This window comes from Falco rusticolus, chromosome 8 (genome assembly GCF_015220075.1).
Source record: "Falco rusticolus isolate bFalRus1 chromosome 8, bFalRus1.pri, whole genome shotgun sequence".
NCBI lineage: Eukaryota > Metazoa > Chordata > Aves > Falconiformes > Falconidae > Falco > Falco rusticolus.
Genome location: NC_051194.1, coordinates 1,701,770 through 1,720,703, shown reverse-complemented (window position 1 = coordinate 1,720,703; position 18,934 = coordinate 1,701,770). Strand labels below are relative to the sequence as shown.

Here is an 18,934-nt window from a genome sequence, read left to right as displayed (position 1 = left end):
ACAAAGCTGCAAATATACGGTATAGCAGTTAGGAAATCATAAAAACTAGTGCTGATATTAATCAAGCCAAGATATTAACAATGCCAAAGGGTAGAATTTTTTTCTTGTTATTGACCAACAAGAAAAAACGATTACCATTACAAGCCACTGTATAACTACAGTATAACACCCATACACAGTACCTATACCACACCTTGCTGGGGCAGACGACACAACCGGACCACTGTGAGTTTAATAATGTTCCTCTCATTAGAGGAGATAACAAAATGAGAAATCAAGTGTACAATCACTCCCCTCCAAAGCCTTGACTAGACCCAATTTCACAATAACGCCCCTGGGCTGGAAAACACTGTGTTCCAGTGACTTAAAGAGAAGTACTCAGAAGTTGTAAAGAAATGTAAGGAACCAGAAACATACCCATGAGAATTCAGCTGCCAGAAGAGAGCTGGCAATAAGGTGACAAATAAAAGCACAGACTTGAGCAGAACAAGTTGATTTCAAAGACTACTGATGCTGAGTAAGTGCCTGTTCAGCTCACACAGACGCAAGCAGGAGGTCTGACCGACATCAGTGGAAGGAAACGCAAACATTTAAAACCATCAGTCTTCGTAAGTAAATAATCAAACAAGACCGCAGTAAGTTGAGGAGACAGGCTTTGTGAAACAGAGGGGTCCCCACCTGCGAGGTGGCGCTCTCTTCTCATCAGTACATCACCTTTTCAGGCCGAATTTGAGGTACGGGTATAAGCACTCCGTTTTCCCCCAAAATGACGTTAATCACTTTCTCATTTCAAGAAGTGAATGGAAGACACAGGGACTGAAAGCACCGATACGGGCATTACACATCCCAACACTTCCTTGCTTCGTTTTGTTCATTGGAAAAAGGAAAAGAACGACTAACCCACTGATCAGCCCAGGTCAAAGAAACGTCAAGCAAATGCTCTTATGATTACAAATTATAACACAACCCTCATCAGGGACGATGCTTTACATAACAACTATCCAGTCACCTGCGAGGAGGATGTGACTGTGACCCCGGAGTCTGCCCTCCCCTGACCTTCGGCAGCACCCACCGGAGCCACCTCCCGTGGCCGCCGCAGCACCAGCAGCACCCAGCCCTGCCCTCCCCATCCCCAGAGCAGCTCCGGGCCTAAAGCACTGACAGCAAAGGGGAAGGAACAAAGCCCTGACGTCAATTACTGGGAAAGGATTAAACCCATCGGCTAAGAGAGGGGAAGGCACCGGCCCCACCGGCCCCCAGATGCACCCCGGGTGCCCGCTCCCAGGGTTCCGGCTCTCAGACGGGAGGGCCGGGCCGGGGGGACCGGGGCCCGACACAGCCACCCACCGCCGGTCCCGCAGCTCCTCTCGGCGCGTCCCTCGCCCCGTCCGTCTGCGGGGAAACGCCGCAGCTCCGCCGCTGGAAACAGGAGATGCGCCACGAACCGGCCCGTCCCAGGCGCCCGGCGGGCCGGGGCCGCGCAGGTAGCGCTGGCGGGGGGAGGCGGGCTGCGGCCGGGCAGGGACGGCGGGGCGGGCCAGGAAAGCTCCCGAGAAGTGAGCCGGGGGGAGGGGGGGAGGGGGGGAGGGGGGGCGGGGGGAGGGGACGTTGGCCGCACCGGGATCCCGCCCTTCCCCCGCCGGCGGGGGTGCCAGTCTCGGCGGGAGGGCCTATCCCCGCGGCGGGCCCCGGCGCGTCCCCACCCCCGGCCGCGTCTCACCTCCGTTCGCCGCTCCGCTAGGCCCGGACCATTTCCTGGCTGCCGCCACCGGCCCGCCGGGCGGGGAAGGGGGGGGGGGGGGGAGGGCGGGGAACGAAGAGGCCTGAGGGAGCGGGGCGCCGCCGCCGAGCGCCCGGGGAGCGCAGGGGCAGGCCCGGCCGGGACGAGGCCCGGGGAGAGGGGGGCGGGGGGGGCGCGGGCTCACAGGCGGGAGGTGGCGACGGCGGCTCCCCAGGGGTCCCGCCGCTCCATCGCGGGCCGGGGCCGCGCTGGCTGCGAGGCGAGATCGGCGAGGGCCGGCGACGTCGGCTTGGGCAGCCCTCGGCCCCTCGCCCGGCTCCGGCCTCCCTCCTCCCTCCGCCCGTCCTGCCGGGCCGCGGCTCCTCCCGCAGCCGGGCACTGGCGCTACCCGACAGCCCCCGCGCCGCCGCAGCCCCAGCCGCCGCTCACGTGACCCACCCACCGGGTGGGGGGGACTCCCGCGAGCACGCGACCCCGCGGGGCGGGGCAGCTCGTCACGTGGCCGCCCCTGAAGCGCGCTCCCGCCCGCGGCGCCCTCTGCCGGCCTCGCTCGCGCCCGCTAACGTCGGTTAAAACCCCGTCACTTTCGCAGGCGATTAAATATCCACACGTAAATACCGCGCTCCCGCACTGCGGCGCTCCCTGCGCCCGCCAGCCGCTGGGCCCGCGCCCTTCTGACGGGCCACCTCCTACTGGAAGGTGAACTCCCGCACGGCAGAGCCGTGCCCGGCGCGGCCCCGGCCCCGCCGCCTGCCCGGGCACGCAGGGCCAGGCCTGAGCTCTTCTGCCCGCTGCTCCGCTCCCCGGCGGCGTTCGGGGTGGGCCCGACCCCCGGCAACGGGCACGGCCCCCCCGGGCTGCCCCCCGCACCCGCCAGGATACGAACCCCCCGGCAGCGGCTTGAACAAGCATCTCCAACAGAAGCTCGTTTTGAAAAAACTTATAACTAGGCTATGTAAACCTTTTTTAATTTAAACAAAAACCACTTCTTCCACATAAACTGATTCTGAAAGGCACTGGAGCATGGTTCTACCGGGAGCTCGGCTGTTACCAAGTAATACTTTTTGAATGGCTTGAAATACCTGAGTCAAGTGCAGCAGAACAGTGAAAACACACCGACTTTTTTTTTTCCCCCATAAGTGTAACAGACTCCAGAACCTAAATCCTCTTTTAAAAAGTCTCTGATACTATGATTGCAGAGACCCTTCAAAGAAAAATTATGTAAAAAGTCATAATAAAAGTTTTAAATCTAGAGCCAATCTGAAGCAGTTCATAGCTACTCTAACTGGTAGTGAAATCTAATGTTTGTGGTGATGCTGAAATCCCACCAATGACACAACAAAGGCAATCAAATTGGGGTGGAGCCCCAACCTACCTGAAAATTAAACGCACATGTAAGTTCCCTTCTCTATAAAGGGAAGGAAAGGCACAGGCAGCTTCTCTAGGAAAGTAACACAGTACTGTAAATAACAGAAAATAACAAAAATACACTGTTCCTATCCGTTTCAATGATGTTTTTAGAATTACATTCTGCCAGTGACACTTCTGATACATCAAATTTCCAAAATCAAACATGTCCTGGTATTATGTTTTTTTATTACACCCCTCCCTCCCCTTACACATCTCGAGTAACGAAATCAGGTTGCGAAGATCTGCCTCAGCCACAACTGGTGTCTCAGTGTCTGGTTAAAGGCAGAGCTTAAATAAATATAATTTCATAAAGCAAATTAAACCCATGGGGCTAAGGTATGTTGAATCGTTTCTTTATAAATCAAATCCATTTGCTAGCAAAAGTCCTATTTATTAAGCACTCCTCCCTAAAAAAAAATAAAATCTATCTATCAATCCACAACAGACTGTGTAATGCAATTTCATTGAGGGCACCCAAAAACCTGTTTCTGACTGACAGATGTTTGATTTAATAAAGACCCAGACTAGAAGATCAAGTTATCTCTCCCTTCCTCTGCTCTCCCACCGGTTCGGTTCCCAGCGTTTCTCCTTGAAATGTGATGCCTTTACCTGAGGCTGTTTTTCTACCAGCCCACATCAATTGCTTCCCTTCAATTAGCAACGGCAGCTGTACTTGTAATTGGAAGGATTAAATTGAGGCTGTTCAGAGCTACACAAGCCTTGTGTAACTGCTTAGCAAATATAACAATTTCTGGTTAAAAATTAATGATCTTTTCAACTTAACCTAGAGCTTTGGAAGACAGTAATTAAAGAACTACCTTTCCCATTGAAAAAAAAATTTGAATCAAAAGCATCCACTCAGATACAAGGATGTGATCTAGTGAAAGATGAACTGGTAAGGATCAACAGGCTGGTGGGTTTTACTCTGTAAAATAAGAATACATAGAGACAAAGTAAACAGGGAAATTAAAAAAACCAACAAAATACTGTATTTGAAATTAAACACATTTTAAACAAATAAGGGTAGAGGGACTTCAGCAGTTGGCAGTACCAGACACACAGTGAACGCAGTAAGCCACCTCTTTGAATCTCTGCTCATGAGCCAACATCAGCCCAGAAGTTGAATTAAGGTCTCCTTAATATCACCTGTAATTACGTTATCTTATCCCAGCTCCTGCTGACACAACCGAACATACACAAGCATGTCCTTTTGTCTCTGTGAATGGACCCAATTTGTCCGACTGTAGACACCAAAGGTAAACAGATTATGAAAGGACCAACCCTCTGATTTTAATGACTGGCTTTAGTACTTAGTAATTGTCTAACAAACCTCTCTTTTCTTGGCAACTTAATGGGTAGAAGTAATACACTTGTGTGGAGCACTTCTGATGGAACACCTACACTCAAACACCAATAACATTAAAGAAATGAATGTACAACATGGTCTGAGCAGGATGGCAGAGGCACACAGCAGAGACATGATCCCCATCCCCCCGCTTCTGAATAGCCCTCACACCCACACTGGTGCTGCCCTGCTCAGCATTGACTGAACTAACACCTGTATTTTTTGTAGGATGGGACCACCACCCAGAAGAGCTCCACATCCCTCTTCAACCATCCCCATTCAACAAAGAGGTTGCTGACAGCAAGCTTACCGCCACACCTGCGTCGGGCATCACGCATGGCTTGCTGGAACTGCCCAGACAGCCCTAAACCCTTCACTATAACACCCTCTAATCCAAAGGGCTTACACACGCTTAGCTCTGGCAGTGCCCAAGGCCAGGCTGGACAGGGCTGGGGGCAGCCTGGGCTAGTGGCAGGTGTCCCTGCCTGTGGCAGGGGGGTGGAACTAGATGATCTTTAAGGTCCCTTCCAACCCAAACCGTTCTATGATTAGCTACTATGATATCACTTACATTTGGGTTTGCAGTAAGCATGAACTTGGCAATTACCGTTTAATAATTTATTAACTTTTCCCATTAAATGGTACATTTACTCAAAAAGACTTAAAACCATTTGCTGGTAATTTTATTTGCAGTCTGCAGTGTGTTCTGTAAAACACAGTAATGATTACAGACTAAAACACACAACATACATTTTCAAACATTTAAATAAGCACAGTTTATTCAAAAGTAATTCTACACACTACTTTTTCCATAAAAATATAAAAAATAGTTTAGTTACTATATTTTACCTAAACCAAGATATTTAGGAATTCTTCCACATGTGATGTCCCCTCCCCAAAAAAGGGCACTCCAACAATAAGAAGTTTAGGAGACTGCCATCACAAATCAGAATACTAATGCCAACTGTTTCAATCCACCAAAAGAACAAATAACTTCAAATTTGCAACCAGCAATACTTGAACTGCCGTATGTTTGGAATTTGCCTTTTTTTTTTTTTTTTTTTTTTTGGCACTAACTTGCTTCTCCCATGCCAGATTTTCACAGACACATACACACTATTACATAAAAATAATGGAGTGATGATACTGCAGACCATAATGCCAGCCACCATGTGGCCAACAACATGGATTGGTATATCTTGCATTACACAACAATTTTTTGCAAAAATATCAAAAGGGAAACACTTTCCTTTGGGGCCTCTATTTAAAAGCAACTCCTTTTCTTACTGAGTGTCCAGTGAAATAACCTTTTCTCCCATCTCCTCGAAAATAGTGCCCATCTTTGTTTGTTACTACTATATCTCTGGTTTCACTGACCATGTTCTGTATGGAAAGCTAATGGAGTGCTGAAAAACACCCACTCAAGCCCTTCTCTCACTAGGATACATTTAATTTACAAAAAAAGGCACAAAGATGAAACTCCTAAGCAGCATCAGTCATAATTCTTTCACTGTGCACTGCTCCTCTTCCTTACACAGACACTGCTGCAAGAGACACTCTGTGTCTCAGAAAATACTATAAATACATGAGCTAAGGAAACAAGCGAGTTGAAAAGACTAAAGCCTCTGTACAGTACAAGTAATATATTGATCATTAACAAATTAACACTATTTAAAGTTCTATGTTGTAGTTAAGACTCAACCTGGAAGCATCAGGAAAAGCCATCAGAGAAAAAGCTCAGCAGCATATAATACATTTGTTAACAGTGAGATAGAAGGCCCTCTGTGTGCAACATTGTGCATTCAATTTCAACAATGACAGTGCTCTACAGCCAGCAGTGTAAAACTTTTGCTTCTAATAGCTTAGAGGATTTTCTAAATGTAAATGAAGCTGTCATAAACATAGTAGCATATGATGCACAGCATGATCTGCAATAAAAAGCTTTTGCTTTCCAGCATGTAAACATCCAGGTTACTGGACCTTAGCTCATATAAACAAATCTGATGATAGATTTTTGAACTAAAAAAGTAAAATTTTCCATAAAAGGATAAACCACAAAAATACTCTTTCAGTAAGTCTCATGTGCCATTTAATGCCTTTCATGTCCTATGAACAACTATGCAAAACATTTAGAAAGTTTTAGCAGTAGAAATGTTGACCATTTAAACTGTTTGGCAATCATGTGCTCAAAACATCTTTGAAGAGTGTTATCATCACTGAACAACAGTTCTACACTGTACCGCACTATTTCTTCTTCTTTTTCTTTGGTGGCTCATCATCAGAACTACTGTCTGTGCTACTGCTGCTACTGCTGGAGGAACTAGAATCCGATTCAAACTCTGAAGAGGAAGAAGTACTACTCGAGGATGGAGAAGAGGAGGAAGTAGAAGAGCTCTCATCACTGTCACTATCGTCAGAAGAAGAAGAGGTAGAAGAATCTTCGCTGTCAGATGAGGAATCACTAGCCGAACTGGCACTGCTACTGCTGCTGGAACTGGTCACGCTTTTAGATCTGAAAGAAAAGATATACACAGATGAGAACAGGTCTGCTAAAGAAAGCATTCATTACACAGCATTCTGCTGTGTTACGATCCAAAGGTCCAATTATCTGGCCTGAAAATTTCCAGGCCTGACAATTTAAGACAAAGTCCTGTGCCCGCCCACCCACTCCACCCCTCCAATTCTGAACAAATGCATTTTGGCTATTTGAGCAATGGCAGAGTGACACCACGTACATGAAGTAAGCCAAAAGAAGACTACAGAAAAGGTTACGGTTGAAAGCTGGCAAGGATCTTGTTCAGAGTAATGACGAGTGTCTTTACTGGCCTGGCTAAACAGAAGAACAAGGATGCAGGAGAAGTAGGATTGTCCTGTACAGCTAAAACCTTGGGGAAAATTAACAAAAATCAGTTCCCTGGCACACTACTGTAATAAGAAGTGAAATTTTGGCAATGTAACAGTTGGTGGAAGTTTCATCAGTGATTTCACAAATGTCAGAATTGTACTCATCGGAAACTGTTCTTAGATTACTCCTGGCAAAAGAACCCAAATTACCTGCCACTACAAGATGCTTATGCTTTCAAGGTGGAAGAGAAAGGGTGGAAGCAGTCCAAGATAAAGACAGAATTATGAACGCAAAGTGGATTTCTGTTATCCTCTCATCCCCACCTCCCCGCCATGTTTAGCCCTTAGTGAGACTGTTCTCAAGATCAACATCTCTAAGTAAGGCAATATGAATTCCAAGAAAGTACAGTTAAGTTCTCCCATAGATCTTCCTCCAAATGAAGTGTAAAGGTACTAATTCACCTCTCTTCCCACCAAGTCAACCAAACAGCATGCAAAAGTGCTAGATATAGTAATGCAGAATCTTCTTTCCATTAGAAAAATCAATGTAGTAGTTTTTATCAGATGGTTTGGTTCAATAGAACGACTCAGGAAATGCCTGTGTTAAGACTGTTAGAGAGTAATGTTTTTTCACCGTATCAGCCACGGTCACAATCAGCTGAGAGTTGTGGATGCATGTGTTAATCCATGAACCACTGAAGTTTTCATAATACATCTGTAATATGTTATCTCCATGTGTGCAGACACAATGGCTGTTTATTAAAGAGAAATCCGTAAGGGCTGGTTAAATACAGATTTACTGTTTGTGGAAAAACTACTGTTAAGATGTGGGGGGTGAGAGTAGCAGTTTCAATCTAAAGTTTCATTAGATGTGCAGAGCCATTCATAGGGGCAGGGAACAGTCAGAGGATCCCCTGAATGATAGCTTTGACTGAACTTTATTTTCCTAACAAGGTTTCACAGAATCCCTAGAAGCAGTCTATGGACCTCCAATACTTAAGTTATGATCTGAAACCACTCAACAGAAACATCACAATGTAACACTTAATACCGCTTCTCTAAGAGGAAAGCAATAGCTAGATCTATGACAGAAGAAACAAGCAGATACTTGTTTTCATACATGGTCTGTTGGTAGCAAGTAAAAATCACCTACTTCACCTTGTCCTAGTTAGGTAACTTGACAATCCAGATCCTATAGATCAGTAGATCTAAGATTTTTGGGTCTACTACACCCCTGTAAAGGTACAAAATTTCTCCAGCAGACAAAGTTTTATTCTCCTCAAAACAACTTTTCAACTGTTAATATCTTTTTTGATTCTATGCACCAACTGTGGAACTGCTACATTTTGTAATACATGCTATCACCCTCCCCTGAGACTTTTTGTCCTTTCTAATTCTACTGGAATCATCTCACAGCCCCAGGGGATTTTAAACATGCTACTTAAATCGAATCTACAGTCTTGGGCACAGTCACAGCTGAGTGCCTGAAGAAACAGGTGAATTAAGACAGGGTTCTGTCCTTCAGACAGGTAGATTTATGTGTGATCCAAGAATGAAACAGGCTTTCAATAACCAAAGCATGCTGTATGGGAACGTTGAAGTCAACATGCACCCAGAAGACAGCTCTGGGTCACCTGAGGTCGCAAGATTGTACAACAGCTCTTTTGCCTGTTCCTGTTTTTCTGGTTAAGCCTGTAGCTTGCTTATTACTGTTTATATCAAAACAAACATACACTATGTAAAAGGTTAGTGCTCACTTCTGCCAGAACCCTAACTTTTGCGTTTTTTAAAAAACATCTGAAACTCATATTCAACGGTAACCTTTTGCTAAATTTTCTGCATTTAATTCTTCCTGTATCTTAATAAAAAAATATAAATAGCATAAAATAGGGAATGTATACTGACAGTTTTGGTGCTTGCATAAAACCAGGATAAAAATTCAAACCTAGAAGACTTTTAAAATTTGAAGGGAAAAAGTGACCAAACCACCCCAATCTCCATAAATCCTTTTGCTCTTTTCATTTTTGCATTTGTTTAGAGCACGAATACTCTGAAAATCATTATACTCTCTGAACATCATAAGTAGAAGACTGCACCCTATGAAAAAGCTGAGGCAGGAAGAGGTCTGAACTACACTGTTTAAAAATCAGTTAATTTATGATCTCGCTAATCTTAAGTAACTCCCAACAATAAATGGACGCTACTGAGAAAGGAGCCTTTGATAAAACACATTCTGATAGCAGAACTGAGAGACTTGGCAAGAAGCATTCCAATAAAGCCACATTCTACACGACAGACTAAAATAAAGTTGTGTTTTAAAAAACTGCTGTGGTTTATTTAATGACTTCCACACAAAGCAAAAGGCCTAGTCATAAAAGCTTCCAAAACCTGTTTTTAGAAGATCAGATTTAGAGACAGAAAACAGCTAAATGTGAATAGATAAATGAGGCTATTACTATACAGACATCCTTCATAAGTAAAACTCACAACATTAGCAGGAGTATTACAGCCTGAATTCTAGCTGTTCCTGAACCATTTTTGCAAATGCCCAAGCAAACATTAATGTGAAGTGATGTAGAAATAATGTCAAAAAGAGTTCTTGGCTCAAAGAACCTTGGCAGGGGGAGGTTTACTTCCTGGATTTTGGTTTGGTCTGGGATCAAGAGCTTTTTGTTTGGTTTTGGGGTTGGGTGACTTTGGGTTTTTTTTTTTAGATGCTTTATTTAATTCTCTAGACGAAGCTTGAGAGACAGACAGCTGCTATGAGAAGGGAATGAAAACAACAAAAGGAAGAGCAAGACGGGTAGGTGGAGCAATCACAGACTAGAAAACAGTATGCCATTCTTACACAATTGTTTAAACTACACACTACAAACTGAGGCAGAAATGGGAAGATTTTTGTTATTAAAACAAGATCACAAAGATAGGACAATCAGTAGGGACAAAAGCAAAGGACAAAGAATTTAGACTTTTTCGACAGGGAAGAGCAGAAATTCTCCAGATATTTCTCATACAAATGCCTGTAACAGGCTAAAGTCAGTAAAATCAAAACTGTATTTGCAGTGCTGACCTTCCCTACACACCCCTTCCAAACTGCCTGCTGCAATACCCAGTGCAAGATCACACACAAACAGCTGCACAATTTGTCATCATTCCCCACATACCTTTTTTTCTTGGCCTTCCTTTCTGCAGTACTTTCTCCAGTGCTAATTAAGGCGGGGGGGGGGGGGGGGGGGGGAAACAACGGCTTTGATTAATACAACAGGAAAACTAAATAAATAGCAGCACAGTAGAACTGTGTTTAATATTAGAACACTGGTATCCCACTGACAGAGAGCCACACTGCCCAAAGTTCATTTGGCATCTATTTTCAGTCACTATTCCAACCAGAAAAACAATACTTACAAATCAGGAAAGGAAAAATAACAAAAGAGCAGCAATTCACCTCTAATTTTCTGTGTTAATTATGATTTTCTCTTCTTTATTCTTTACTTCATATTACACAGACAACAACATTTTGGGATGGGAAATGCATAGGAGAAAAGGATGCAAAAAAGTTCTGCATAACCATATTTAGCAATAACCAAATTGACTGAAACAAAGGGTAGAACACTGAATTAATCTGTAGTTTTAATATGCATTTCAAGCACAAAAAGACACAGATCTACTTATATTGATGCTTTCCAGCTATTTACCTTTCAGATTCCCATGTGTTCATGTAATCACAAAGTTTTAGTAGTAAATGACACAGAAGAAAGTTTCTTTTAGCAAAACTCTAAGGATTTTTTTTTTTTTTTTAAAAACAGTATTCATTTCTGGATATTTTTTTTTTAAATAAAATTCTTTCAGTCAAATGTACCAGTCACATGCCCTTCTCAATCCATTGCAGATATATGGCACATAATTCAACCTGGAATGTATATGTATGATTATAGTAGTCTCTCATCATATACTTACAACATACTTGATGTGTCAATGATATATGAGGAAGTTGTACATTCTTTCATGAACCAGGATACTTTTTCTTCAACTGAAACCTATTATTAGAAGCCATCTTAAGCCCCCAAAATAAAAGTAAAAGCTGCAAATATATTTCATTTATAAATTAGAAAGCAGAATGTGTTGATATAGACTCCAGAAAAGGGCATAAAGAAGAAAGTGTTAAGTGCAAATTATAATGCATTTCCACAAAAGTACTCAATGGAATTTGTATGCCAGAAAAATGAGAAATTTTTCATACATATGGTATACAAATATTATCATTATATAGAAGATTTTTCCACATTCTCTGCAATCTGTGGGCAAGAGGAAGATTCATTCGTCTTCAAATTTGAAACAAAATCATAATCCCTCCTGGACTGCTGAATGTTAACATTTATTTTATTAGGGCTTTATACCTTTAGCATCGGTAAGTAGGTGTTTCACAAGTAAGAGAACTCACTGCCAGTAAACAGAATTCGATCCCAAAGCACCTTTTAGAGGGCGGGACCTAGTTTGGCATATGAGTAACCAGGGCTGCCGTGGTACAGGTCTATGCTTCCCTCTAGCGTTTAATGTATGGATAAGCCTAAGAGTTCACTACTCTAAGAAACTACACAACCGATAGTAGTCAGTCCCCTGCGGATCAAATATGCTTCACGACACTTGGTCGTTCTCCCTATGGCATCACACTGTCTTCAGAACCATAAAAAAAAAAGACTCTAGGCATCCTGGTTTTCGTTCAACGCAGTAACATCACCAAGGAATAAACATTTCCTTACACTTCCTTCCCTCCCAACTCCTACTCTAGGACAAGCAAGCAGCTTTACTGATGCCAGTAAGTGAAACCTCCATAATGTCCATCAGAATCATGGGGTCAACACAGGGCAAATAGAAGGATCCTGGAACAACTGCTGAAATTAGTTAACTTCTGAAAAATCTTGTATGCAATTGTCAAAAAGTAAACATTAACCTTATAAGACTACATTTACCTTCTGGTTAATAATTCATTATTAGATCTTTAAAGATGATGATACGAATACTCTGAAGCAGACCTGTAGGAGACCCAACTTCTCTGAACACATGAAATAACCTTCCAAAGCAAGCTATACAAAAAGTAAAAGGTGCGACCTAGGAAATTCTTTCCATGAAGAATAAGATTCATCCTCAATAGTGTAACATTGGCATCTGAGGAACGGGAAACCCCATGGCACAGTCAAGGGGATTCAGAAAGCTTAGGATTATGTAACCACTATGAATCCAGCCCAATTTAACCAGGATTAAAAACTGTTTCCATCTAAGGATTACCTCGTCTTCCTTTTATGAGATGATTTTTCACACCACATACCCCTCACGCTGTCGACTGGTAAGACTTACAGCTCAAAAAACCCTCCACTGATGTCAGACACTGGACAGTCCTGTAACTCTTATATAAAATTATCCCCCACATGGACTCAAGCACAATAGCCAGGGAACAAGCAACTTTGCCCTCAATTCACTATCTTCCAATGTTAACCTGCAGAATTCAACGGAAATAGGGCAGAAAAGGAACAAGGAAATAATCTGAGTCTTAAAGAACTTGAGTCTCTGAAGAACTCTTCCAAACTGTCTCCAAACAGAGCAAGTTTTAGCACCTAAGCACTCCTGATTTCTTACCTATAATACCAGGTGACTACAATTGCTTCAGAACTACTCATTGGACCAAAATTAATTTCAAACATTTTATGTCACTCAACACAAGCTAACGGGTTTCCACTTAAGTCAGTATTTCAGCACTCTGATTCATAGTGCCGCCTCAGTTGAAACAGCTGACGAAGTCAAACCAGACCTCACTGCTAGAGGTTAGCACCCATTTTCTTTCTGCATTAAGATAACAGAGCAAAAAGCATGAACACCCTTCCATAACTCACATCCTGGCAGCAATGACTTACAGCCAACATACTGAGCTGCAAGCAGCCGTGACAGACAGTATGTTTCCAAATCCTCAACAGTTTTAGCTACAATGGCTACAAATGGTACTGTAAATGCCTCAGTGGGGCTGAGGCAACAACCCTCCAGCTACCACAACCAAATTTGAGTTGCAATGGCAGAATGGAAACCCTCATATATAGGAATTTCACAGAAAACTAATGTGCTACTCTATTTTTCTCTTTGTCACCTGGAGTTGCTTGTTAAATTATCAACTATTAAACTTGGGGGAAGCATTAAAGTCTAGTCACAGGGCAAAGTGCAAAGGAAATCACATTACATATGCAGGCTTTTGCTTAGCTGCAGGTATCTTTCACTTTCTCAGATGTCAAAACGGGAAATAGTTATGCAATTCAGCGAGATGTTTTTACTTCATGCTTGAGAGTTAAAAACACCTGATAATCCAACTCTCATTCATCTGTTTAGCCATTACAGCTCATACTGAGCAACATACAGAAGCTGTGCTGGCACAGATCCACTGTCAGGTCATACCCAGAAGACCAAGTTTTAACTGCACAGTCTAACAGCAAACCTAAACACAAGTGAGAGAACCTCCATAGAAATATCTTCGATATAAATACATTTACAGTTTTCACACCAACTTGCTTGTGCTAGCACATAACATAAGAAATCAACCAAGGAATTCAGGAAACAGTATTCCACTAAAAAAGGCCCCAACTATTTTAATTTTGGCTTAGTGCACGACTTTTTCAGGTAGGCCAAAAAAAGTTTTTAGTGTATTTCAGATGAGTAGGTGTTAATGAACAACATTTTAATTTTTTGGGACCCGAGTGTATATATTCCACCTAACATACAAACCAGCTCTAATATTAAGCAAGCACCACACAGTCTGAAAGAAAAGATCTAGGTCTAGGACACCACCTTACCCACCCACATACAAAATTACTTTTTCATTAATAAACTAGATGTTATAATTCTGCCAATCTTACCTTTGTTGCAGTAATAGTTGCTTTTCTTTTTCTTTAAGAATTTTCGCTAATTGAGCTGTCCTCGAAGGTCTGTGCAGGTATTTTCTCTTCCCTTTACATTCATACGTCCAATGTCCAAACTCTAGACATTTCTGACATCTTACATGCTGCTTGTTTGCTTCCCTATAAAAATGCAGAATTGCTTAAGTGACTGACTCCAAGTCTGTTCTACCTACTGAAAAAGACATATTTTTAAATCATGCAGATTCCTAACTGCATACAGTTATGATTAGACATTCATGTGTGCTTTAGCTATTACCTTAAGTCAGGACATGAACAGGAACATTAGACACGTACAGAATGTAGCTGCTTTGCTACCTTCTCACAGACACCTGCCCCCTTTACAAATAAGGAAATTCATATACCAGTCAAGTGACTCACTCGAGGTCAGAATCACAAATTAGTTTTAGATCCAGGACTGAAATCAGGACTTTGTACCTCCCATACAGCTCATCGCAGCTTCTGTAACTTACTTCCACCTTCTATCATTTTTTTTCCAAAATACTTTAAAGAATAGGCCCCCACCTAAACTCACAGCCTTGGCTTAACTAAGAGCAGGTTCCTAGACTGCTCATTTAGTATTTAGAGAGCACAAAGTGACAAACCAGTAGTGAGCATTTTTCTCTCAAAAGAAACATTGCTTTTCAACTCTATCCATCGCTTTTTGTGACAGTGCTACTGTATCTCGAAGAGAATCCTGTTTTGAACATCCACCACTTTTTCAACGCAAAGAGGATTTGGCTTCATAGTCTAGCCTTATAAACACCAATCTAAATCAGCACTAGAAAACTAATTAAGCTTATAGCCTACACTGCACAATTGACTTGAACAGGAAGCAGTATACCTAGCAGTGAACAAAAAAACCCCAACATCTTTGAGTGGTTTGCTTTGTCTTGCCTTGGACTTCTGGATCTAAGAGTTACATATAAACAGAATGACGATGTTCCTCCTCTTCATCAACATGCAAACCCAAATAGGCAAATGTGGTTTTCATGACAAACTAGCCCAGACCTGTCTCCACAAGAAGAGAATGAACATTTAAAGCAACAGTAATATAACTGTATTTCCAGGGCTTTAGTACTACTCACATGATCAGGGCATGCAGTTCTATGTGAGCTAAAAAGATAATGATCAAGCCCTAAAAGCAATGTAAGTAATTACCTGGAAAACAGAGCAGACTAGCACAACAGCTACAGATCTGTAAGTACCATATCAGCACTAAGTTTTAACACTAATGAAAAGCATGAGACTGAAGTACAGTTTTAAACAGCGATCAATAACCACAGCCTAGAAGCAAAGGCCAGCAGATACACATTCAGCATATACAATTCAAGCACACAGACATCAAAGAAATGCAAGAAATAATTGACACATATAAAATAGCAACTTAAAAGATCACATATTCCATCAGTACTTTGAAATTCTAAGTTACTTTCCACAGGAAAGAGACTATAATAAACAATGAAAAAGGAAAGAGAATACTGAACTCATTCATATTCTATCCAACTCTTCTGACCAGGTTAAAACCCCAAACACACTCCAAAAATTTAAACACACTAAATAAATTATTCTAAAGAGAAAAAAAAAAAAATCAAACCCAAACCAATAAATAAATGAAAAGCCAATGCAAGTAATACATGAGAGCAGAACATACACATTTGCTGTACTTAACATAAACAAGCAAAAACATTGGCTTTTCCTTTTTTTTTTTTTTTTTTTTTTTTTGCAATCAGGTCCCTCTGGTATTTGGGGAATTAACTGAACACAATAGCCCTATCTGGGTAAAGGTCGTTTGCTTGCTCCACACACACACCCCTTTCACGGTTCTGTAAGCAGATCAAAACATTAATCTAGGATTTATTTTGTTTTATCAGACTGCTGAAAGTCTACAGTGAAGATCAGCGACCACAACAAGATCTTACACACCCCACCGACACTACAGCATGCCGTCACCCGTGAGGCGGCTTCCCTCCACAGGCCGCTAACCAGCGTTAGCGCCGAGAGAGCGCTCTCCTCTTCCACAATCCCGCTTCCCTTCTCATCGTTTCACTGCAACGGTGCCACTAAGCGGGTCACCCCAGCCGTACTTCGGAGCTGTTTCCTCACAGACGAGCAGCGCCCTGCCTCGGATGCGGTGCACCTGCAAGGGCGGAGCTCCGTGCCCTCAGCCAGCACCCGGACCCAGAGCCCACACTCGCGCAGAAGACCCCGGCCCTGCCTGGGCCCCGCAGCCGCCGCTCCGCAGCCCCCTCCCCGTAGGCGGCTGCCTCGGGCCGCTGCCCGGCGGGCCTCCCCTCGCTCCGGTTTCACCTATAAAAACCCCTCACCACGCCGCCTCCCACGCCCTGCCCCACATCGGCCGCTCGCCACACTCACGCCTGTCTCCGAGCGATGAGGCGGTGCATGGGAGTCGCCATCTTAGCGGCCAGGCCGGGAAGTGAGGCGGAGGCCGTGGTGCATGCCGGGCCATGCTGTCCGCCGCCGCCTCCCATTGGGGGAAGGAGCGGCCGCCACAGAGAGCAAATCCTCCAGCGGCCAGAGAGGATGTCCTGGTAGGGCCGCGCTTTCCAGCTCGTCTCGCCTCCCTCCGTGTTGTCATGGTACCGGCCGCGCTGTGGTGTCCGCTGCGGCCCGCGGTCCCGCTCGCTGCCGCTTCGCCCTCGCGCTTTCCACCTAGTCCAGCCAGGTCCCCGCTGTCCCCTCCCATAGCCTCGCAGCGCTCGGCCGCTGTGGCGCGGCGCCCAGTGTCCCTTCAGGGCGTTCGGTCCTCGCAGGCCTCCGCTGGGCCCGGCCCCCCGCCGCAGCCTCTTCGCGGGCTCCCGCCGTCAGCGCCTGGCCGCTGCTTCTCACGCCCTTCAGCCGAAGTCTCACAAGAACCTGCCTCTCATTCAAAAACTTGGGATTTTTCCCAGAAGGGATATGTTTTAAATACCTGAAACCAGCAGCGGAACGGGCTGCAACTGAGAGAACCCCGTGTGGCTGGGGGAAGTCCATGTTCCAGGCAGCCAGCAAAAAGGTAGCGTGCAGGGGAGGTGGGGAAGAGGGAGTTTATTGATCCAGGTCTCTCGCACAACAGGGCAGCACCTCCGAGCTGCTTCAGCCAGAGAGCAGGCCTGACCGCAGGGTGACATTGGGATAGTGCTAGTCCACATGATTAATTCAACATACCTGCAGGTAGCCTGCTGCATCTTCCCAAGAGCTTTTAGCTGTTCAACAAGTTAGAAAGCATAATAGCTCTCTGGTCATAACATGAAAGCTCAAAAAAAAAAAAGTTAGAAAAAGATTTTAGAAAGGAATAATTCAACTCATCATTACTCCTAAAAGGTTGCAAGTGTTTACCAACAGTTTTTAGCAGGTCAGATGTTTATACCCCACACTGACAGACAAATAAATCTCTAGATAATTAAGAAGATTAATTCTGCTACTAGTATGGGTGCCTAACCATGCCTCAATAATACATGAAACAGTCTCGGGGCCTGAGGATACTGGTAAGTCATGTTCATGTTGACCCCATGTGTCCTATACTTGATTGTAAGGAAATACAGTTCAGATATATCTAGGAATTGTAAAGCAAATTCTTCTCCTCCATTAAGCCCAAGAGACTGCCATTCCCCAGCTATGCCAACGGCAGCTAGTATTTTCGGCTCCTACCTCATCTCATAGTCTCTGGCTTGGGAGGAGAGGTCTAGGCACAGAAAAGAAGAGCAGCAGCGGCTGGAGTGTTCTGACGGCACATACCTGGCACACAGCCCCTTGGGAATCTCTGCCAGCTGGCACAAGTAGAGCAGCCAATATCCTGGATTCAGGGAAGCAAGGAATGTGGCTTCATATATTTGCTTCATCAAAACTTACTGTTCTCTCATGGGATCAGTTTTAAAGTGGTATCTTAAATTTTGTGACAAATACCATCAATAAAACCTTTTTTAATGCTGAATTGTCATTACTCCTGCTATTAGTATCCTGGAAGTACTTTATATCCAACCATTTTCAGTATTAATCCAGAACTATCCTGCCATAGGGACAACTGATAGGCAATAAATGGGCATTCCAGTGGACATTTACATTAATGAAATAGTTGAACTGTTACCGATTTGTAGTAGTTTGGTATCACCTATGTAGCTCTTTAAAATGTGCTCCTTGTGAGTTGGTGGTGTTCATTTATTCTATAAAATAAAAATACATATTATATTTTCTTAAGTTCAGTAAAATCCAACTGTACCAGTCGGATCATTACTGTGTGAGGAACTTTAGAAAGAGGGTAAAAGGCAGCCCTTGCTGAGAAAGCTCACACCTCAAGACAAGATGCAAGGTGGGAACACAGTACAACAGAATTTGTGGAGAGCAAAAAGAGGAATGTAACAGTAGTGAGAACAGATGGCTATTCAAGTTTATATTTTAAGCAATTCATAGATGTATAAAAATAAGATATATTTATATGTCACACATAATACAGCAATAAAAATCTGATGCTTTTAGGTGATGAGCATCCCAGGTCTTGAATTAGCAGGTGTGTGGCGTAGAGGTGTTTCAACTCTGATGGTGCACAATCGAGCCATAGCCAGGAGATACCAGAGCCAGAACTTCCAGCTCTGTATCACATAATATTTATAAGAGCAGGGACGGCAACAACATCTGCTGGGTACAATGGCACCCATTAAA

At 43.7% G+C, this 18,934-nt stretch overlaps 2 protein-coding genes across 8 annotated transcripts in view; both read right to left on the bottom strand.

Annotated features, from left to right (window-relative positions):
• The window catches only part of AFF4 (AF4/FMR2 family member 4), a 54,176-nt gene extending 52,047 nt beyond the window's left edge, over positions 1-2,129 (bottom strand). For 3 of the 5 annotated variants that reach the window (XM_037397581.1, XM_037397575.1, XM_037397576.1), the window contains exon 1: positions 1,926-2,129. In XM_037397581.1, the coding sequence (XP_037253478.1) occupies positions 1,926-1,972 (47 nt within the window). In that variant the 5' untranslated portion in view covers positions 1,973-2,129. Of the gene's footprint in view, positions 1-1,347; positions 1,459-1,720; positions 1,823-1,925 lie in introns of those variants that run through there. The other 2 variants (XM_037397577.1, XM_037397578.1) reach the window with 2 other exon arrangements.
• A 3,412-nt stretch (positions 2,130-5,541) lies between these two features.
• Positions 5,542-18,343, bottom strand: ZCCHC10 (zinc finger CCHC-type containing 10). 3 transcript variants are annotated; one of them, XM_037397584.1, is made up of 4 exons: positions 16,652-17,500; positions 14,237-14,398; positions 10,505-10,546; positions 5,542-7,008 (listed from the first exon to the last, which is right to left on the bottom strand). In XM_037397584.1, the coding sequence occupies exons 1-4, from the start codon at positions 16,765-16,767 to the stop codon at positions 6,741-6,743; spliced, it is 588 nt and encodes a 195-aa protein (XP_037253481.1). In that variant the 5' UTR covers positions 16,768-17,500; the 3' UTR covers positions 5,542-6,740. The 3 variants fall into 3 exon arrangements, with proteins under 3 accessions (XP_037253481.1, XP_037253480.1, XP_037253482.1); XM_037397583.1 differs by lacking the exon at positions 10,505-10,546 and having other exon boundaries at positions 16,654-18,189; XM_037397585.1 differs by lacking the exons at positions 5,542-7,008; positions 10,505-10,546 and adding an exon at positions 11,139-11,377 and having other exon boundaries at positions 16,654-18,343.
• Between the last annotated feature and the right edge of the window lie 591 nt (positions 18,344-18,934).